This window comes from Chamaea fasciata, unplaced genomic scaffold (genome assembly GCF_029207755.1).
Source record: "Chamaea fasciata isolate MVZ Bird 193981 ecotype frontalis unplaced genomic scaffold, bChaFas1.0.hap1 SCAF_5, whole genome shotgun sequence".
NCBI classification, from domain to species: domain Eukaryota; kingdom Metazoa; phylum Chordata; class Aves; order Passeriformes; family Sylviidae; genus Chamaea; species Chamaea fasciata.
The window spans coordinates 34,903,434-34,925,889 of record NW_027094090.1 but is presented as its reverse complement, the minus strand read 5'-3'; the positions used below and the strand labels follow the sequence as shown (position 1 = coordinate 34,925,889).

General features: G+C 41.7%; 2 protein-coding genes across 4 annotated transcripts in view; one reads left to right on the top strand and one right to left on the bottom strand.

Annotated features, from left to right (window-relative positions):
• CPM (carboxypeptidase M) overlaps positions 1–4,150 on the top strand; it is a 30,082-nt gene extending 25,932 nt beyond the window's left edge. The window contains exons 7-9 of the mRNA XM_066183228.1: positions 276–428; positions 1,447–1,595; positions 2,243–4,150. Coding sequence (XP_066039325.1) covers positions 276–428; positions 1,447–1,595; positions 2,243–2,482 — 542 coding nt within the window. The 3' untranslated portion in view covers positions 2,483–4,150. The remainder of the gene's footprint in view (positions 1–275; positions 429–1,446; positions 1,596–2,242) is intronic.
• A 51-nt stretch (positions 4,151–4,201) lies between these two features.
• Positions 4,202–22,227, bottom strand: MDM2 (MDM2 proto-oncogene). Of its 3 annotated transcripts, none has more exons than XM_066183224.1 (11): positions 22,097–22,227; positions 21,502–21,574; positions 18,860–18,934; positions 18,378–18,511; positions 18,169–18,218; positions 16,846–16,910; positions 16,604–16,697; positions 13,940–14,100; positions 12,797–12,952; positions 11,354–11,431; positions 4,202–9,814 (listed from the first exon to the last, which is right to left on the bottom strand). In XM_066183224.1, the coding sequence occupies exons 2-11, from the start codon at positions 21,568–21,570 to the stop codon at positions 9,245–9,247; spliced, it is 1,452 nt and encodes a 483-aa protein (XP_066039321.1). In that variant the 5' UTR covers positions 21,571–21,574; positions 22,097–22,227; the 3' UTR covers positions 4,202–9,244. The 3 variants fall into 3 exon arrangements, with proteins under 3 accessions (XP_066039321.1, XP_066039322.1, XP_066039323.1); XM_066183225.1 differs by having other exon boundaries at positions 13,940–14,097; XM_066183226.1 differs by lacking the exon at positions 22,097–22,227 and adding an exon at positions 21,666–21,746.
• Positions 22,228–22,456: the final 229 nt, after the last annotated feature.

The window sequence follows — 22,456 nt, the reverse complement described above, 5'->3', positions numbered from 1 at the left end:
AATGAATTTAAGTCAAAGACCCACCCTTTCTCAGCCACAATCATCATAATTTCCAAAATGTTAGAAAACAACACTCTGTGAGTAACTAGAGTAAATAATTAAGTTGGTTTTTCACCGGAGGCAGTAAATGCAAGTGTGGCATTGAGGAATAATTTATCTGATTTACTTTTCTTACAGGTAGGATGCAAGTACCAACATTTTAACTCTCCTGTTTGTCTTTTAATTTGACCTTAGTGTTTCTTTGCAGCTGAAAACCCTTTTATTTCACTTTTAAGGTGGAATGCAAGATTACAACTACGTCTGGGGACAGTGTTTTGAAATTACATTGGAGCTGTCATGCTGTAAATATCCTCCAGCAGACCAGCTGGAAAAGTTCTGGAGAGACAACAAAGTTGCTCTGGTTGAATACATCAAACAAGTGCACCTAGGTGGGTATGTGAATGGGGGCTGAGTGAAAACTGAGGCCAGCTTAGAGGGAACTCCTCAGCAGCCTGGGTCAGTGTCACAGCTCACAGGGGAGAGATCTGGTGTTAACTTGGGAGCTTCTGAACAGGAAGTGCTACAAATCCAGGGATGGGTAAGGCAGGAGAACTTACAAGTGTGTCAGGTGAGGGGCGATGGGTGCTACTACAGGTGTGCAAAGGGCAGGAGCAAGGGACAGGTCCTGGGGGCTGTCTGACCATGCACTCCCCCCCCTTCCCTCATTTTCCTGAGCAGTCTTGGGACAGTCGTTCATTTCAGAGGTCTCCAAGTGTATGAGTGCCTCAGCACAAGTGTCGTGGGTCTTTGCTGCTTGGATTTTGTAAATTTGAAAGGCTTCTCTAGGTGTGATCTGACTTCACATTTGGAAGAGAACTGCTGCTTAGTGAAGCTGTGGTGCTTTACAATGAGTTGAAAGGTTTGCACAAACCTGTTGCTTATCTTGTATTTTGTTGCCCTAAATATCTGCTATTTTATCTCTGCTTAATGTCTGTGCTGCCTTGAAGATGGTGTGTGGGAATTAAGGGAACTACTTCATAAGCAGACATTGTTGGTATTCTGCCTTTGGAAAGTACTAGGCAAGAGGCTGACGTATTTAAAATCACAAAAAAGAAGGGGGTGTGTGTGTTTGTGTGCAAAAACTGCCAAACCTGTACTGAAGATTGAAGCCCTTCAGTAGAGGACATAGAGTAAGTGCATATGATGCCTTCAGCAAATGAGATTTAGAAGAGATTACAATACTGCTTTCTAACTTAACATGAGGGTAAACTATTAACAACAGCAGCCAAGGATTTTCTGGTTTAATTCCCTTGAGCAAGGCCGAAGTACTAGTGATAATATTAGACATGCTGAAACATGGTGAAATAGCCTTAGAGTGCATCCAGCCACAGAACAGTCTGCCTTTCTCAGAGAAAGAGGCTCACCAGTTACAGTTCATGATCTTCCCTTCCTCTCCCTTTTTCATAGGTGTCAAAGGCCAAGTTACTGATAAGAATGGGAATCCTATTCCCAATGCCATTGTGGAAGCCAAAGGAAGGCCACATGTCTGCCCCTACAGAACAAATGAACAAGGGGAGTACTTTCTTCTCCTTTTGCCTGGCACATATGTAATCAATGTGAGTATGCAGCCTTACTGAAGTATTGTTTCTAATTGCATTGAGTTCCAGAGCACAGTGAGACTTGCAGCCTTAGAGGTGGGTGAGCTGAACTGCTCAAGTCATAGGAGGTGTAAAGACTCTTCAGCAGACTTTGAAAAAAATTATATATTTAAATATTAGTCAGCAGAAAGGAAATTTTTTGATACAGTCCTCAATGTCCAGAGATAAACACTACTTGGACCTTGATTGTGGAGCCAGCTGGGATGAGCATCTGGAGCATGGCAACAGGAGTTCGAGGTGTTTGGAACAAACCACAGAGCTCTTGCAGGGCAAGGAGGTGGAGGCTGGGATCCGGGCAGCACCGGGCTGACATCACCATCAGTGACTGTCATTTCCTTGTGTCAAAATGGAAGTCCAAAGAACATCCATGCCCTGTAGGCTCTGCCTGCTGCCAAAGGCTTATGTTTAAGCATCACTGCAGGATTCAACTCTTGTACAGCAGGAGTCTTATTGCTATAACATAAAAACTTTACTCTTTTCCCTTTCTGTGTTCTCAAATGTATCTTTAGAACATTTTCCCCTGTACATTTAAAGTATAAAGGACTGTTTCACAGTTGAACTCAATGTTTCAAACCAAGGAAGAACAATTTTGTGTTTGCTCCTAGGCTACTGTACCAGGATTTAAATCGATGCTGAAGACAGTGGAAATATCTGACAACACTGGAAATTTCAGTGCTTTGAAACAGGACTTCTCTTTCCCAGAGGTCTCAGATAAGATCAGATCAAGAGTTGCTTCATGTCCCGAAATTCCCCTCTACCAAGAGTTCACACGGGCTTCAGCTGCAGCAAAACCAACTGTACACATCTTGGTTTTAATGGCTGTTATGCTTGTAATTTTCAAATAAAGTCAGGAATGACAAAGGCAAAGGCAAAATCTTCCTGCACAAATGTGGCTTTTCAGAGAAGGAATTGTATATGCAAAAGAACGTATGTTTTTACAAACCACATTCTCAGATTCACAATCATGTTTACTGTATTTTGTAAAATACTGGGTTGACAATTGAATGTTTTACTTAATAGTAGACATATTTTTAATTCTAACAGACTATCATATTTTTCTATGTAAGTATTTTTCTCTGAAGAAATTTTGTACAGCCCATGGAGAAACCATAGAATTTTGATGCAGAAAGTACAAATATGTTTTGAAGACTTTTCCCAAATTCAAAAACATTGAGGATTGTAGTGCAATGTTTCATGTAAGCTCAAGTTCCTCACTGAGCCAACAGCTCAGGTGCCCACACAACTGTAAGTCATCAGCTCAATACTAATTTCTTATAATAAAGACACTGCTATAAATGAAGAATGACATTTTTATATATGCTCTTTCTTACCTGGACAGATGAGACTGCTCATGGCTCAAATGAGGTAAAGACCAGTAACACAGACATGTTTTAAGACAAGAAGTTGAAAATGAAATGTGAGTATCTGCCAAAGGGCCATGCTCTGGAAGCTGGATGATAATCTGCACCAACAGGGAAAAAGGAGGAATTTATGGCTCTGAAAACAGTGTTCTCCTATGGCAGAGCTGCTGAAAACAATGTGGAAACAGTCACTGACAGCTTTATACCTTGTCCATTTTTAATTGAATTTGTTGTGGCACAGAACCACATACAATTCAGAATTCTTTGAATAGGTTTAGCTATGGTTTTACACTGTTTCAACAGCTTCACAGCCCTGCTACTCCACTGCTGGGACTGTTTAACGCCCATGCCAGGAGCTGGCAGGCACACTCAGCAAGGCACAAGCCAGCTCCAGTTACAGACGGTGGTTTCAGTGTTCCCCTGGCTGGGTTGTACTGCAGGCAGGATTAGCAGATTGCTTTTGCCTGGCCAGTTGCGAGTCATTTTCGGGGCCCTTTGAAGCTGCCCAATAAACAGAAAATTTATCAAGAAAAGCCAGTTAGTACCATCTCCTGTTTATTTTAAAGCTTTATCTGCCAGTCATTTTCTTAAGCAATTTCAAAAGTAAACCAGCAAAGATTATCTTTGGAAACATCAATCTTTTCCTGTATACAGTAAATTAAAAATGCAGGAATGCAGTTAATCCTTTAATGCCTTTTACAATCTTTCCTGAGGCACTGTTCCCTGTCACACCAAGCCCTACCAGCTGGACTGTGGAGCTTGGGCATCAGCCACTTGTCTGCCAGACGGCGCATTCAGTGTACACATCCACTTCAGAACTTGAAAGAGCAATGCCAATAGCAATGAGGGCTGTGTGTGCAGGAGACTGGTTTTTGAATGTCTTCCTCCTATCCATTTGCATTTTCTACCTTTTCTCCCCCTCTGATCTGCTGTGGGTTGTTTACCACACAGAGAAGTAATTATCCATCAGATCCCACCACGGATCGTGCCACTTGTAGCAGGAAGAATGAGATATTCCTTGAGTTAAAATCTCCCAAACAGAAGAAACCTGACAGAAGTCAGCAGTCCAGCAGCTGAGAGGGGGGAGAGAGAGCCTGTGTGCTGGCTCATGAAAGTAAGAATCTGTGTGAAAACAAAGCACCAGAACTTTTAACAATCAAGTAATTGACATGGGGAAAAAAAAAAAAAAAAAAGAGCACCATGGAGTATATAAACAAATCTTTATTTAAAGCTTTTAAATGGAACACAGTACTGAGTTTTCATCAGAAAAGGAAAAACTGAAAACTAAAAGATAAATGCAACACACGTGAAACTTCTTATAAATGGGTCTCTACTGTGTGCAATTGGAGTGGATACTTGCATTTTAATGATTACTGACTGTGGTCATACATGCACTGGGTAGCTAGAGAGCAATGCCCCAGGTCAAGCTCTTGAAATCGTGTTGCATAGTTATTCAAATTCACTACGAACTACTCTATTCAACAGTCACCCCAGCTATGTGTAGTCAGACAACAAAGATTCTGGTTTTAGAAAAGCTATTGGTATTTTAGGTGTTAAGTAATCATTATCCTGTCAGCCACTGCTGTGGCTCAGGACCAAGAACTGTCCTTTAAAAGCAGGCTGTTAAGCTAAAACATCTACTCAAAAGGGGAGCCACCACCTTTTTAAGTACCACTGACAAATTTCACATGTATAATACAGCCATAGATACACTAAAGAAGCATTCACTTGAAGCTTTCAGTGCATCTGTGCTAAAAAAACCCTAACGAACCCCCCACACTTTAGCAACAATTTTTCATGTTCAGTAAGTGCAATTGTTAAAACCTTAATCTGGGTTTTGTGCTTCGCTTGTGCAACCTTTAAAGAACAAGATATGCCTTGGACTCCAGTATGGAGGAGCTGGAAAGCAGGGCAGGGAATCCCCTAGAGAGGGCTGCTGCTCCAGCAAGGCTCTGCTGTGCTGCAGGACCAAGGCTGCCCTACAGCCCCTCCACGACAACGCTGCCTGTCCACAAGTCCCATGAACGTGTCCAATGCTCCTTCCCACAGGGAAGCCCCACAGCAGCGAATGCCCCTTTTCAGGCCAAATGTTGCACAACAAAATGCCGTATATTCCTGGGATAAGGGCTAACTCCTGCCTCACCATGTGTGTGGCAAGTTAATAGGCTGAATAAATGACCTGCTTAAAAATTATAAACTCTACCTAAAGTTCTGCCCTAACACAACAGCAGCCTTAGATTAAGATGGGGAAGAAAAAAATCTTTACCACTATTTTCATCCTATTTAGTCGGTTTATTCAGTTTCATTAGGCTTCTAATAATTTTCTAATCCTTCTTTTGTAAGATACAATTTTTTGAAACAATTATTCTTGTTGATACTTTCTGTAAGAACGAGGAATTTTCTTTTCCTCATATTAGTTGTAAAAGAGAAAAAAATCTGCCTGAAGTCCTACAAGCCTCTTCATACCCACAGACACTCCAGAGAGAGCAACATTTGAACAAATGTACAGCAAACAGAACTCAGTGATAAAAATTGTACCACACTCCTAGAAGAAATGCAAGCTTTTCACCAGTGAGCATTTTGAAGCACTTTTACCCTTTCTAAATCATCTGCTTGGGGAGAGGCACAGGACGGCACAGCCCAGGATCCTGCCAGCGTGGGGTGAATTTCAATACTTACATATTGTCAATACTAACAAATAGGTACATAGCTAAAGACTTGTATTTAAACAAGTAGGTTTATTGTACTTTCTAAAAAAGAATAAATGCAAGTTCTTGCACCATTTGTAGGTAACTATTGTCCACCTGATGTGCAAGAAAGAAGAGACTAAGAAAATTACTGAAAATCGCACACAGTGGCATCCTGTGGGCATCTGGCCTCCCCTGCCACCTTCTCAGTCACGTGTCTGAAGGCAAAAGTGATTACCACCTTTGCAAATTAACCTTAAAGCCTCTCTTCTCTGTCCTGCATCTCCTGGACCATCACCCCCAATGTTACCAGCCCCTGGAAGCAGTCAGTCAGCTCCTTACCTGTACTGAGGGATGCAAAAGCATTCCAAAGGAAAGCAAAACACCACCAAAATATTTTCACTATGCTAATGCTGCACCAGCACCTTCTCTATTTAATAAATCTTGCTCAGGTTCAATGCAGAAGTTGTTTAAAGGGAAGGAAAAAAGGAAACATAGCCATAAATCTTCCTGTGCCATTCTTAATCTGAACATAATACAAATATTTCTTTGTATTTTAATGCTACATTTCTTAAAATATTGTTCTTGTGCCTGTGATTTACTAAACAAGCATATTTAGATAACTACACATGTACCAGGAAACTAATTCAATAAATTAGAGCTCAAAACATCAACTGTGAGCACAAGAATATTTACAAACAGCAATAAATTAAAGATCAAAACGTGTGCGATATTAAATAAGGATCTCAAACACCTCACCAAGGAGGAACAACTTTTGTACCAAAACTTATACTGACATTTGTGCCACTACCCAAGGCCAGAAACGTGTTTAAGGCCCAGAAGAAGCAGGGTGCTCAGTGCTGATGCCCACACAGGGAGCACAGCCAGGCTGGGAGACAGGGTGGAGGCACAGCCAAAGTTTCCGGGAGCCACCACGGGAGTCCCTGTGACATCACCCCCGGGCACTAGGCCTGCACCGGCACTCGCCTGCCAGCATCCCCAGCAGGAACTGGCATCAACACCCATCACTTTCATTCAGAAGCCATTGCACCCACACCGAACAAACTAAAGTTGTATTAGAAATCATTAGGAATAATATTAAGCTGTAAAATGCAACTCAAACCAAAATACTTGAGGCAGTGATTTGCAGATGCAGAAATCGAAATCCCTCCTTTCCTCACCATTGTAGTGGAAGGTATTTCCAGAGCTATTCTGTGCAACAGAAGGCATGTGACTGGAAAAGAATGCCAACAGTGGGGTGATACAATCTGTCCCAACAGGAACTAGATAAGGACAGCTGCTCCCCTAGCACTGCAGTTACACAGTGACTGCAGAGAAGGCATCACACAGAGAGGGGAAGACATGGGAGACAATGCAGTGGACAAAGCTTCATAAGATGATGAAACATTTTATGTACAGTCCCCATACTACTGATGCTTCTGCATATACACATTTACAGTTCTCTCTCACCTGCAGGTGCAATGAAGAGCCTCTACAAGCCTCACTGCCCAAAGTTTAACAAATCAAAAATTTAAGAAACATTAATGGGAAGTGCAAAGTAAGGCAGGTAGCTCTCTATTAGTATCCCTACTTGAAAAAATTATCTGCCCAAAGGCCTTCTCTATCTCAGGCTGAAGGATCAAAATCCTATAAAACCCATGAAAGGTTTCTGCTGATGAAAAAACGTCCAAGAACTTCCAGCTACCTGCTGTCCCTTTACAAATTGCAGGAGGCAAGAAACTTGCAAGTGAGAATTTGAATGTATACAACTGGGGTTTACATTTTGTTTAGTTAAAATGAACTATGTTAGAACTTCAGGTACACCAGTATCTTTTAGTGGCATTTTTAAAGAAATAGCTCAAATATATGAACAAATTGTGAATGATCCAAACAATTCAGTCCTTACCTATGAAGTTATTACTATTCAACCAAGTCACAACCAAGGATTTACTGTCTTTCCTGTAAATCTTCATGTCCTTTCCCTGGGTACTTCCAGGCACTTGCAGCCCTGGAGTTAAGGGGAACAGTAGAAGTCTCTGTGCCAGCACACAGGCATCAGCAATTTTATACTGCTGGTGTTAGGGAAGCTGTTGAGCCTTGGCCTGTAAGATGGTAACACAGCACAATTCCTGCACTTGGACTATATCTCACTCTCCGCACTCTCCTGACTGTTTATCTGCCACTCCCTATTGGGCAGACAATCAGCAACTACCTGTAAAAATACAAGGTGACAAAAATATACAACTCCTCTTGTAACATAGTTTTCCAAAGGAACAAATATCACTCACTGGATACAGAAACTCCATGTGAAAAGCAGCTGAGTGATCTTCACTGCATCCTGGTTCCCACACTCGCTCCCTTGCCTGAAGGCCCCCAGAACTGAGGCTGACAGCAGACTCCCTGGGCACAGAACTGGTAAGTTTCACAAAGTTTTTGACGAAGCAAACTCAAGAGGCAAGAGCTAAAAGCAGTAAAGGACAAGTCCAATGAGACCAACTTTGAGTTGGCCAAACACTTTGCAAAAGATTTTCAGAATTCTTGTGATACAGATAAGAACAGTGAGTGGAAAGACTACTGCACTTAAAGAACGTGAACTGGAACTGCACAGCTTAATTGTTTCTGCAGACAAAGATCGGGTTTTTTTTCTATTTTTATTACAGTGAATGTAGCAACGCAGCTGAAATGTATTCTGCTAAGTCAGAAACAAGTGCAGAAAAGGGAAACAACTGTCCCCTAAATACTGCCTGACATGACGATTCATAGCACATCCTTCATTTATCTTGTCTGCCTGAGACTTGTTTCATGCTGCTAAATTAATAATAATCATCATCATCAGTACAGACCTCCAAACCCACAAACGTCAGTTTCTCAGGACGTTTGAGAGAGAACTGTATGAGTGAGCTTGGATCAATGACTTCTCAGGGGACACACAGCCCTTAAGTTTACAATGCACACTATAAAAATAAAAGACACACAATACCCTTCTCTGTTTCCAAAGTATTATTTTATACCACATCTTTTCCTTACTTCCTGGTAAGATCTCCCACAGAATCTGGTTACTTGCAGGAATTTAAGAGAAGATTCTATTTATTCATTTTATTGACTTATTCAGAGGGGTCTGATTGAGCCTTGTGTCTTCACCAGGCAACAAAACCTGGAACCTGGATAATCATCTCTTTTCTTAAATGAGGAACTTGCAGAAATAAACACTTCAACATGTCTCTCCTCCAACAATCATTGAATTTGGGGTTTTAATGCGTGTATTTAATTGAATAAAACAAATGCCACTAACTTGCATGGAACATTAAACACTTGGAGAGGGCAGGTGGTTTAGACAACCTGGTTACTTCTACTGAGAGGGACTGAAAATCTCCAAGTTGACTTATGAGTATCAGGCAAACCTCTTAATAACTCCAGTGCACTTATGTCAGCAATTATTTTTCATACAGAACACCAACAGACATAAAATATTAATTTTCCAATAAGCATACAAAAATAATTTCTTACTCTCTTAACCAGTCTATGAAGTTTCTTTTGCAGCTTTCCAGTCAACATGTGTCTAACTAAAATAAGTTAGTACAATCATTTGTATGGGCTGCCTGCACACTGGGCAGGGTTTGTTCCTCTTCTTGAGCTTTTTTGCACAGGTAAAACACGACATGAGGTGTCCTGTTTTGCCATGTACTATGCAGCCATTTTTAGGTCTGCTCTGACATATGACACATGGCTCTATGCTGCTAACAGGCAGACTGGACTCCATGGTCTCTTCTTTGTCTTGCATTTCTCTCTTCTCGGGTTCCTTGAAGTCCTCCTGACTACTACAGAACATGCTGCTTGATGTTGATGGCTGGGAATAACCTTCACTTTCCTGGGACTCAGAAAGCTGTACTGCTTTCTCCTCAATCTCATCCACAGCTGGTTCTTTATCTTCAGTCATTTTTGTTTTCTTGCAGTCAGGAACATCAAAACCTTCCCTAGACTCTGCAGGAAAGGAGGCGTCTAATTTGCTCTTCTCCAGTTTCTCACTCTTTTCATCTGGAAGCCAATCCTCACGAAGGGCCCAGCATCTGTGGCAATGTCGTGGAAGCGGAGGATTCATTTCATTACATTCGGGACACTTCCAATAATCCTTTAGTGAATCAAAGGTTGGAAAAGCTTAAGCTACTTGGAAGACTTACAACCGAAGTATTCAGAAATTACAAACAATTCATTACTGCCAAAATAATTATTACGTTGAGCTCTCAACTTGTTTACAATTTTCAAATTCCGTTCAGTGGTTTTGGCCCCATTTTACTGTTCTAGATAAAAATGGTTCTAATTTTAAAAGGACTCTGGCTTTCCTTTGTTTTGCAGTAGGTTTGTGAATAGAACAAGTTATTATTTCTTATGCAAAACTGCAGGAACCAGACCACAAATTTCTTCAGGGGCCCTCATGAAAAACTTGTTAAAAAGGTCGCAATTTCCCTTCTTTTCGACTTTGGACTTGTGCAACAGGAGCTATTCAAGGCCGAGGAACCCTCCCCCTGCCGTTTGCTGAGTTGTTGGTGCATAGAAGGGCCGCGTGAGGGCGCTTCCACACAGCCGCAGGAGACAAAGCATCGGCCAACGCAAAATCAGACGGGAAAAAGGGGGGGAAGGAAAAAATATGTAAGGGCAAAAAAAAATCCGTGGTGCATCAGCCTCTCAGAGGTTACTCCATATACTACAATGAAAATAAACCACTATTTCGTTAAAAATGCATTTTGTTTTTAAGGACAGAAACCCTTCTTAGAAATCATGCAAGCTGTAGGGGATATCAAAACAAAACAACAAAAAAAACCTAACCCAAAACTTAATTACACAAGTCCTGAATAACATCAGTAACATCAAAAGCTTATCAGACTAATTTTAAATCCTAAAAATAATGTACAGGTCTCTTTTCCCACACATAAGCACTGCTGTGTTTCCAGAAGATGGCCAGCCCTGTGTTTAACACATGAAGTCCCTCAGTCCTACAGACTATCAAAGGACGAGAACACTTCAGAGATCCACAAAACAGCTTTAATTCAAGTGTCAACTGTGAAAAGCAAATATAAACAAGGGGATAGCACACACTAGAACTAAAATACAAAGTTTTTTCAAACATCTCCATACTTTGCCTCAAGCCTGTAAATTTCTTCCCGCTCTTCAAGAACAGTCTCACAGAATGTAGTAAAGGTCTCTTTTACTTTTACAGTACTGTTTTCAAAAGACTTGCCTTCACATCTGTGTTACAGATACCTTCATTCAAGCTGGACAATAAAACTAGGTATTCTGACTTAGAGAAGTTTTTTTTTTAATGTATGTGACTAAGATCTTAATTTTTTTCCATTCTGTGCACAAAGTCAGATTTAGACTCCAAATAATTTCCGTCCATTAAGTCAGTGAAATGGTAAAATAGCGTGGGATTGGGGTTTTTCTAATGAATTAAGAATTGCATTAATTATTTTAAAAACACCCCCAAGGTTCCTTAATAATCACATGTTCAGTAATTAAAATACTGTATTGGAACCTTCACTCATCAAAGTCAATTTAATTCTTTAAAAAATCACTGGTAGCAATAGAATTCATCCATGCTAATAGAATTCTTGGTCTATTCTATGTCAGTTTACCCAACTTAAGATGCTTCACCAAAAAAGTTTTTACTCACAGCTAGAGATATCTCCGGATCTTCATCAAATGAATCAGCATCACTATCTTCATCCTGGTAAATAGTCAGCTGATACACCTGGTTTAAATTTTAAAAACATATAACTAAGTTTTGGCATTTAGTTAAAAACCTAAAGTATTTTTAACCTGGTAAGATTTTCAGATAGCAAGCTAGTGGGGAGTCTCCAGGGACGAGCTATTAAGATTATTTATGGATTAGAGGAACTCTCATGTGAGGAAAGGCTGAAAGAGCAGGAGCTGTTCAGCCTGGAGAAGGCCCAGGTCAGGGGGTGCCTGATCAACGTGGGTAAATACCTGAAAGGATGGCATCAAGAACACAGAGACATGCTCTTTTCAGTTGTGTCCAGTGGCAGCACAAGAGGCAACCAGCACAAATTAAACACAGAAAGTTCCCTCTGAATATCAGGAGATACCTTTTACTGTGAGGATGAAGGAGCACTGGCACAGGTTGCCCTGAGGATCTATGAAGCCTCCATGCCTGGAGATACTCAAAAGACATCCGGACATGGACCTGGACAATCAGCTCTGCCTGAGCCAGGGCAGGTAGGTAAGACAACCTCCAGAGGCCCCTTTGAAAACCAGTCATTCTGCAATTCCCAAAACTACTGTCTGGAGCAGGGGAACACTTCAATCTTTTCTTCCTCCAAATTACCATCCTCACTCAGGGTGCAGCTCTGCACTGCACTACAACTTGGTGCCCATCAGTACAGCCAGTCCTATTCAGGCTCTCAGGCACCACAATCACATATGTCCCTGGTGAATTCTGCCTCTGGTACTTACCCAATCTTGCCATGAGCTGATTAACCTCTCTAAAGTAACAGAAAACTAACTCAGAAAGAAAACCCCACACACATTCTCACTTCATTCCCAACATTCCAGAAATCTCTTGAAAATTGCAGTAATCCAAATTTTTCTGTCTTCTTGCTTACGAATAAAGATTTCTAAAACTTTGGTTCAGCATCTCTATGAAACATTCACAGAGGCAAAAAACTTGGACATATCCCTTTGGAAGGAGTTACTCAGAAAGGTTTCCTTTGGTATTAAGTGTTGTCAAAGCTCAACACGTACTTCTAGAATTAAAAATGCAGAAAGACTGAAATACACATGCTACCACAGACTCCAACAGCTGGTGAGAGAAGTTAAGCACCCAGACTTTCAGAGAAATATACCCCATTTCAGAGCCTGCAGAAAGCCTCAGCATCACTTCAGTCACTGGCTGGTGGGTTGTATAAGGGTGACCCAGCTGCACTGATGCATAGTTTGATTTAATGAACAACTGGGTGCGGATTGTGACACCAGCACACGCAGTTCAAAAATACACCTGAAGAGCTTTCCTTGGAAACTTACAGAAATTTTTCATGTTGAAATTCCTTTTCCTTCTCATCGCCTCCCCCCAGGGTCAAACAAGGAAAGCAGATAGTACCTCATCATCTTCATCTGTGAGCTCCTGCCCTTCTTCATTATGGCTATAATCTTCTGAATAAATAGACTCAACTTCAAACTCGACACTGAACTGGTCTGATACAGAACTGTGGTCAAACCAATCAGAGTTTTCACTTAATGAACTGGCATCAAGATCCTGGAAAAAACAAACAAACAAAAAAACACACATTCAACCTCACCAGCCCATACACATTACGTTACTGTTAAAACAACTCCCAGGATAAAATTGGACTACTCAGTATAATTACTATGGAAGAAAAAGGACCAGCTGCTGTGAGACACAGTACTTTTTATGAGATAAACAAATTATAGGTGGGTAAAAATAAAACTAGGTCTGGAAGCCTTTTGTTTGCTCTGTAATAAGAAACTGCACTCAGCCTACAGGCAGCTGAAAGAGTGCAGTTATTTCTTCAGAAAGTCCTTTCCAAAAAGTGAAAGAACAGATGCAAGAAGATGGTTTCTTTTGGCTGCATGTCATTAAATTCTCTGTTCTCATACATTTTGTTTAATCTGAGACCATGTCTTAACAATTACAACATAGGAAGACTGAAGATGCAGTATTAGTTCTGTCAATTTAGAACACAGTATGTGACTAGGAATACTGCTAATTCAGCTCTTCATGACTTAATCTAACCACAAAATATTTGCCTTGGTGTTTGCTAAAAACAACACAAAACTTCCAAACAGTGGCATGGCGAACGAGTACAATGCACCATCAGCATCCATTCCACTAGGTACAGTTACCAAGGCTGTACCAGAACTACCACCTAACCCTGAATTATGGAATGTCTGAGACTCTTTTTGTTCCTCAGCATCCAAAGAAATACTTATTTTAAAACACAAAATACATCTGACATTTTTTCCATACTGTGCCAAGCAGTGAGGATTTTGATTTTAAAGAATATTCAACATTAATATTTAAAAAAAAATTCACTTCAGCTTTGTCAGCAGATCTATGAAAAACCCCACTCCACCCACACACTGACTTTTCTTTCAACCTCTTTACTTTCCTCAGACAGTGCTGCTTTTAATTAAGAAGACTGTGTTTTCAGATGCATGTTTGAACTTGTGGCATCTGCAAAATTTGTACCACAAAAATATTTTACATTTCTGTTAGACTTACAGGAATAGAAAGCGAATCTGTTGAATCACTGCTATTGCTTCTTTCACGGCACAGACCACTGACTACACACCATGAGAGACTTTCATCAAACGTCAAGGAAATGCTGTCTGACTTGTGTCGCTTTCTTCTGTCACTGTGCAGATCATCTGAAGAATTTTCTTCTGGGCACAGTCAAGAATTGTTTTATTACTCAAAAGTATCTATGCAACATGCAGTTTTGAATATTCTAAAAAGAAGCTTAAAACATAATTTACTACAAAGAAAGCTAATAAAGTAAAGTATTTCGGGGTTTTTTTTATGGGGCAAGAAGGCACTAAGACTTATTTTAAAAGACACAATAACACTTGTACCCATACAGTATGAAACATTTCTGAGACCAGTATTTCAGGGGCTGGCTTCCCCCACTTGTCCCATCAGCAGTCTCCACATGGAAAACAACTGCAAGTTTGAAAGAATTTTTACTCCACACATGACATGTTAAACCCTTCCTGACTTCAAGAAATACAATTACAGTCTTACTTGTCTTCACTCCCCCTACAGGCAATAGACAGAAAGGCACTTTCAGAGGGCTTCTGAGTCCATCCCAGAATTTGCAGGGAGATAGAGCAATTAGCTCCCAGGTCACATGTATACAGAATACCTCGTGCTAATCAAGGTAAGTTCAGGTTCAAGTTTCACCTCAATATTTATCAGTGAACAGCTGCACTACATGTAATTGTATTTACTCAACAAGATTTTTGTAACAAACTATTAGAACTTTCATCACAGCCTAACAAGAAAATCTTCAAGACATACTATGCAAAAAGCTGAACTCTGAAAGCATTGCCTTAAGCTCTGCTTACTAAGCATGCCTGGTTTGAAGGCAAAAAGACAACGCTTTGTGAATACATTGTGTTTTGGAACAATCACCTACAGCAGCACAAGGACTAAGGGCACAGCATTTTAGGGGTAAGTCAGTCAAAATTCAGCTCCCCCGACTTTTAGAGCGTTTGGTAAAAAACAGTTTTATATAAAAATGTGTTGTTAAGTTCAGAATGTCAGTGCAGCAGAGTGAAAACCTCCCAAGATGCCAACAACTTTTGGTTCAACAGGTCTGGGTAGGAGCCTGCTGCCCCCCACAGGTGCCTTTTGCACCCACCCTCTGTTGCCCAGCTTCTCCCTCGCAAATCACACTGTGACAATCCACAAGTCTTCAAGTCTTGAATCTTTCATTGTACGAAAAAGAAAAAAAAAAAAAAAAAAAAAAGGAGAAAACACTTGTACATACTTTGAGACTTCTCTTACTTCCCCTTGGTGCTTCTTGGCTCAGCCCCTCTCTTTTCTTTTTTCCGCCCTGAGAGCCCCACCAAACTTGGTGCCCCCAGGCCCAAAGGTTGCTCCTGTCCATCGTTGTCCTCATTTAGTTGTCATGGCTCCATGCCGTACTGATACTGTATCACCACAAGGTCTCTATACACTATTTAATGGCTCCAAAGGAGCCACTACCATCCCAATTTAACAAGAATAGTGGTTTAAAGGGAAGATTTCCTATAAATTAGAAAAAAAGTGTATATAAAAACACTATATTAAAAGAACTCTTAAGGTTGTAACAAACTAATAAATGGATGCAAAGACAAGAGTTAATAATCAAACCTACAATAAGTAAGCACAACACAGGACCTTATGCGCTCTGTGCCGTGCCTAAATATTAAAGGTTGTGATGCTTAACTGAGACTTTCCATCCTTTCATCAGTTTTAGTTACAACATTAAAATGTTCTTTTAATTTAGTGCAAACCGCTCAGCAACGCAGCACTGGTTTGGGACTAACTTAATGTAACAGTGGCCTATGAGGGACACAAAAATACTACTTGAAAGCTGAGGAACTGAAAAATGCTCCTGAGCAAGTGAAGAAAAGGAAGTTCTACGCAGTGCCAGAAGGTTATCACTGCCCAGGAAACTACAACCACCAAGTCATGAGGCAAGCCAGTAAGTGATGGAACAAACTAATGTAAGAAATTCCACAGAATAATATTTAAGTAGAACTGCAGAGAACACTTCCACTGAGAAACTTACTCAGGTTTATGCTGACCAGATTGTAATTGCTACTTATCAGAAGAAACATTCCGTGTTTTGAAAATGTACTTGCCAGTGATTATTGAATAACCACAGTAAAGACAAGGGGGAGGCAAATATGATGCGGTACCTGAATACATCCAAAATCATCTTGTGTTAAGTTACTACCACACCACACCTTTGATGCTTTCCACCAGTTGAAATCCATAGAGAACTGGCTTTAGTGAACAAACAAAATGTCAAATTTTTTGACTGTCTACAGAGGGAACTGAAATGAATTTGATGGCATCAGTTGACTGTAAACTACAGTGTTCTCATCATGAAGATAACACAACTGATAAAGTACTGCTGATGTGAAAAAGTTTAACAGAGCTGTGGAGCAAGTTATTCCATCATCTTACTAACAATTCTAGAGATCCAGACTGTAACATGACACTGGAGCAATGCAAGGAATTGTGTTTTTCTTTCAGACTGAACATTTTGTTTTAGATAAGCAGAGAAACACGAATAATATTTGTCAGCATCTTTCAAGTCAGCAAGGCAAGAGAATATAGCTTTTCCCTCTAAGTGGCCATGCTACCGAAAGCTCTGCATCATAAATCTGCAGATACCAGATTCACTATGTGTCCTCCTCCTAGAAGATGTAGTTGGTCGGGAAGTCCCGTTTGATGAAGTCTGCTTCTCTTCTAACTCTTGCACAGACTCCTGCTAACAGAAATACTGGGTAAGCCTGTGCATGAATATGAGGTAAGTGCCAGAATCAACTTACTACATTAAACCATTGACACTATCATGCAAAACTGAATAGAATGTACAACCCAGAAAATTTATTCAAATAAAATAAAAATAGCACCTTAACATTTTCTTCTTCAAGCTGAGATGTGGCATCATCCTCACGTGTGTCACCAAGGGTAGAGTCTAAAACCAAACCAAAATAAAACTCATAATACAACATAGCAGAAAAAGTCAATTTCAGACTCAAAAAGTACATTCTAAGTAAAACTTAAAATCCAGACATTTTGCAACAAGGGAATGAAACAAACTGCTGCTCCTTTGTTTTTCAGGTGTGTGCAGCACCTTCCCTGTAACATTACTGAAGTGGAAATGTGGGGAGAAAGAAGAAATGTCAACTGAAAGCAGCTCAGAATTCTATTATAAATGGCTTCAAATAAAGTCTGTGCATAAACTGTGATTCTGCAGATATGAAAGAATATAGGCATGAAATGTATTACTTGCTCCTCTCCAAAGTGCTTTTTACTACTTATCTTATGGGAACCCCGAATTAAAAAGACATACAAGAGAAGAAAAAATAGCTGTTGTTAATGATATATGCTTGCTAACAGACAGATCTTGAATTAATAAAGAGTCTTTCATGAAAGAAGAACTGGAAGATAAATTTAAGTTTGCAAGCTTAACAATGGGGATGACAAAGAGAGTAAGTTTCTCATCTTCAGCAGCTGAACATTTGCCTTTAGGAAAAATTAGAAACAAAGGGTGTCTTTATACAGATCTAGAGGCCAATTTACAAAATGGCTTCCATTGTTTAACTTATCCTGTATTAGGCAAAAATTACAGCTGTATTGAGCATTTTTACACTGCAGGACTGTGTATAACAATTCTCCATTCAAGGAGTGGCTATCCACAGCATCACCACAAAGTTAATTTTTAAAAATATACAGCCCATAGAAAACAGGGCTGAGTATAGCTAAGAACGACCAGTTCTAAATGTACTTCACATTCAGTTGTGAAAATTAAAATAGAACTTCAACATTTAAAAAAAAGAGCCTTTGCCCCTGATTTTATCGCTGGCATAAGCTCAAAAAGCTGATTTTTTATATTAAAACTTTATGTTGCTGAGGGTTTTATCAGTAACAAATACAAGCAAATGACTTAAGTTTGTAATTTAGTAGCCTTTTTGTTCAGCTTTGTGTTTTTTCTGGTTCTAGTCCATTAAAATTACCCAAATGCTCTGTTCAGAATTTTTTTCTCCTCCTGTAAAAACAAATGTTTGCTTTGATTCACTATTTGTGATTGCTCTGGACTATAGTGAGCAAAGCCAAATAGCTAATAATGGACATCTTGCTGTTATCTGATCACTACCTGCAAGATACATTATGTAAATTATATTTTCCCTACTGCTGTTTCCCAAACAAATCACCCTCCTAAACTACCTTACCTTGTTGATTGATTGCTATCAGATTTCTGGAAATCATTGAATATAGTCTCCTTAAATAGGGATAAAGAAAGAGATGATACAAGTTAGCTACACGTAATCATAAAAGAGAGCTTACCATCACTGAAGCCGCGAAGAGTTAAAAAAGGGACATAGGCATTATGTTCTTCATTATTTCCCAACCAGACTCTCAGAAAAGAATCCCATTTTACCTGTGTTCTTTTACTGAAAAGCTTGTTACTCCAAATAAATCCCCCAGGAGATCATTTGCACAGTGTACAATATGCTGCTGTTTTTCATCATACAATTGCTTAGACATAATATATTGTCCAATATAGAATATTACCTGTGAAATAAATGAAATACAGATGTTAAATACCCAGGCTGTTGCTTGAAGTTTAAGTGTAAAAGACAAAGCACATTAAGTCATTGGAATTTGCTCTTCAAACTCTGCCTAAAACTGTCTTTGAGCCATCAGATTTTCATCTATCATTCCAGAAGAACACTACTATTCTACTGACCACCAGAAACTTTTGTTCAGATTTTTGAGAAAGTTGCTAAATACCCAGTTACAAGTCAGCAGAAGAGTGTCTTATCTCAATTTCTAGACAAGCTATAAACAACACTGCCCCCCAACCCAAAACAATTTATCTGTACCCACTGTAGTCTACCTTTAGTGATTAAAAGTTCTCACCTCCTTCATAGTAAAAGTGTCCTTTTCAGCACCAGCTAACTTTAACAATTTCAACAACAGTGGCTTTGGTTTAACCTGTGTGTGGAAGGAGAAAAACAGTATGCACTAATTATTCACAAAAAAACCCACATTACCTATACAGGTTGTCTTCCTCCTTCAGCATTGATCTGATATGCAAACATACAACCGCATTAAAACCGATCTTCATAGAAGCAAATCATACTAAACTTCACATACACTGTACATCTTAGCTCAAACCCCAGTCTTTCACTGTCCCCTGGTTTCAGCTGGGATAGTTAATTCTCCTCCTAGTAGCTGGTACAGTGCTGTGTTTTTGATTTGGCAGGAGAACAATGTTGACAACACACTGATGTTTCTGTTGTTGATAAGCTATTGCTGTTGAGCTACACTAAATCAAGGACTTTTCAGTGTCCCATGCTCTGCCAGTGAGGAGGTGCACAACAAGCCATGAGGGAACATGGCCAAAATCACAGGCAGCTGACCTGAACTGGCCAAGGGGATATTCCCTACTGTAAAATGCCAGGACTAGTGTTATGAACAGGGGAGTTGGCCAGCAAGTGCTGACTGATGTCTGGGGACGGGCTGGGCATCCATCAGCAGGTGGTGAGCAACTGCATTGTGCAACACTTGTCTTCCTTGGATTTAACTACCCCCCCTTTTCTTTACTATTACTCTTATTCCTGTATATCTTTTGCCTTTTTTTTTGATTCCCCCATCCCACCACTGAGGGAGTTGAGGGGCAGGGTAAAAGGTGCTCCGTGCTACTTAGCTGGCAGCTGGGGTTAAACCTCAACACACTGGTAAATCCAGATTCCTTAAAAGGAGCTACAGAATTTGTTTATTAGTTCCAAGTCCAGGGCTGGGTCCTGGGGAATTCAGCTACACTCCTTTAACCATTACCACGACTCCCAAAGGGGAAGGAGGATGGAAACAGACCTCTGTGACTGTCAGGTCCAGAGCTCAAGCCATGAAGCAGAACACTGGTCTACCTCTTTCTTAGTCTCCTTCTGTGACAGTTCCTGGGGTTTTGGTTTTGCACCTGCCAGCTGGGCTGCTTTACCTCTGAAGACTCTTCTTAGCTGGGACAATCACACCCTATCCCTTCTGTCGTGTTTCACTCACTCCTACCCCTGCCATGGCCTCCGACCCACACACCATGCCAGCAGTTTAATCTGCTGGCAGTCTAGGCAATGTCCAAGGCAGAGGAAGGAAAAATTAAACAAGAAAAATCACTTCCCCAATACATACAAACTGCACCATCCCACACAGCTGTGCCAGCACCAGTGCAGCAGATGAGAACAAGGTGCAGGGGCTGCCACAACAGTAAAGCCTGTGCAGCCACTGATGCTCCCAGAGCAGCATATTCTAGTGTCACCTCTTTAACAACAGCGTAACCATTCTAAAACCAGGCTAGTATTTATCAATCCTGATATATTACATAAAATAAAATGTAAAAAAGGAACACAAAAAGTAAAAAAAAAAAAAACAACCCAAAATAAAACAAAACAGGGAAGTGTGAATAAAATATCATGAGACAAGGAATAAATGTTTGAGGGAAGGGTGGAGAAGGGGAACTACCCTAAATTCCATTCCAAAGATCTGCTAAAACCAACTTAAAGTTTTAGTGAGTTAACAAGATATTAGTTGCAAGAATTACACATAATGAAAAGAATAACTAAGCTCATGGACAACATTAGCTGTCCATTCACCCCCTCCTAAGAACTGAATTATTTAGAACATACAGCATATATATTCGAGTTTCATAAAGGATGCAAATAATAATTTATTCAAGTACTTCTGACAGCTAAGCAGGCAGTTTCAGAACTCTGAATCCCCAACTAAACCCACTTTTACTCCCAAGCCCTTTCCTTCTGACTCCTCCAAGTATGAAGTTCTGCAGCCCTTCAGATCTGACAGCAGACAGTAATAACACGATATGATGACATAAAAAAAAAGACACAAATGAAAAAAAATCCATTTTGAACAGTCTGCTGTTCTGCAATTTTACTTTTTGTAAGTTCTACTGTAAAGTGCACACATTTAAGCTTTACCCTTCTACACAAGATAACCCAGCTCAACCATCATTGTACATATGCAGTTTTTAAACTCGCATTTCAGGTGCAAAAGGCTTCCAGCCTCAGGACAACTAAGGACAAAACAGCAGAACTGTCACTGTATCATGGAAAGCCTGGAAATGCAAAGCCATAAACACAAATGAAGACTCTTCTTACAACCTTCTTAGGAATTCCAATAGAGGAGAAAGTTGAAAACCTTCAGATTATTTCACCAACAGTATGTTTTATATGATGGAGATTTTCCACAGCTCTTCAGTTACCTGTTAACAATTTCCACCCAAAATACTTACCACGATCAAATCGGATCATCTTTTCTTTTTAAAAGAAAGCAAAAATCATCAGACGTCTCCAGGAAACAGTCTAGATCTACACCATCACCCTGTACCCTCAATTATGATTAAAATTCGTTTACTACAGAACCAAAGAGAGACAAGCTTCACTGGCTGGATTTCCTGGCTTTTCTCCAACCATCGCTCGCTTCTCAATTAGCCGCTAAAAACTGCAAAAAGCATGCAAAAACCCCACGTGCCCAACAGAGCTACTGACCAGCGCCTCTTGCTCCGAAGCGGTCACAGAGGAGGCATCCGTGAGGGAGGACATCTTGGTATTGCACATTTGCCTGCAGTTAAGGGGAGAACAACCTCAGAACGCGGCACCCGGCGACACGACCCGGGCGGGCGGCAGCCGCCAGGCCGGCGGGGCCCACTCACCTCGGTGCCGCGTCCAGCGCACACGCTGGACTCCGGCGGCGGTGTCTGGGCTGTGTCGGGCCGGGCCGGGCCTTATATAGCGCTGCCAAGAGGAGGCAAGTCAGGGCTTAGCTCCCGCGCCGGCCCGGCCCGACATGCCTGAGCATGATCCGCAGCGCCGCCGCCGAGTCACCGCGGGGGGCGGGCGGGCGGGCGCGCCGTGCCCGGCGCTGACTCACCGCGGCCGCCGAACGCGCCGGGGTCCGGCGGCGCGCAGAGACGGCGCCGTGGAGGAACAGCGGCGTCCCCGCGGCCCCGGCCCGGCGCGGCCTGGCCCCGTTTCCCCAGCGGGAGCCCCTCCCCCAACACCGAGGGCCGCACGATCGACCAGCGGGACCCCCGGCGCCCCCTCGCCCCCCCCCCCGAGCGAGCCGCCATCGATCCCCACGCACCGCCAGCCGCGCCCGCTCCGCTGCCCGGCCCGCGGCGGGCAACGGGACCGCCGGGGCCCTCCCCGGGCCCTCTACCGCGGCCCCGCCGCGCCGCGCCAGCCGCCCGCCGCCATGTTGGTGCCCGCAGCGCCCCCTGTGGCGCGGAGCGCGGGCCGCGCCGGCACAGGCGCCGGGGCCGGGCCCGGAGGGAAAGGCTCCCCCGGCGGGCACAGAGCGGGGGCCGCGGCAGTGCCCGCCGTGCCCCACAGCTGTGCCAGCGCCGCCCGCTGTGCCACCAGTGCCCGCCGTGCCAGCGCCGCCCGCCCCGTCCCCAACAACGCCTCCCACACCGCTCCCGCATGCCTGCTCAGCTGGCGTGTT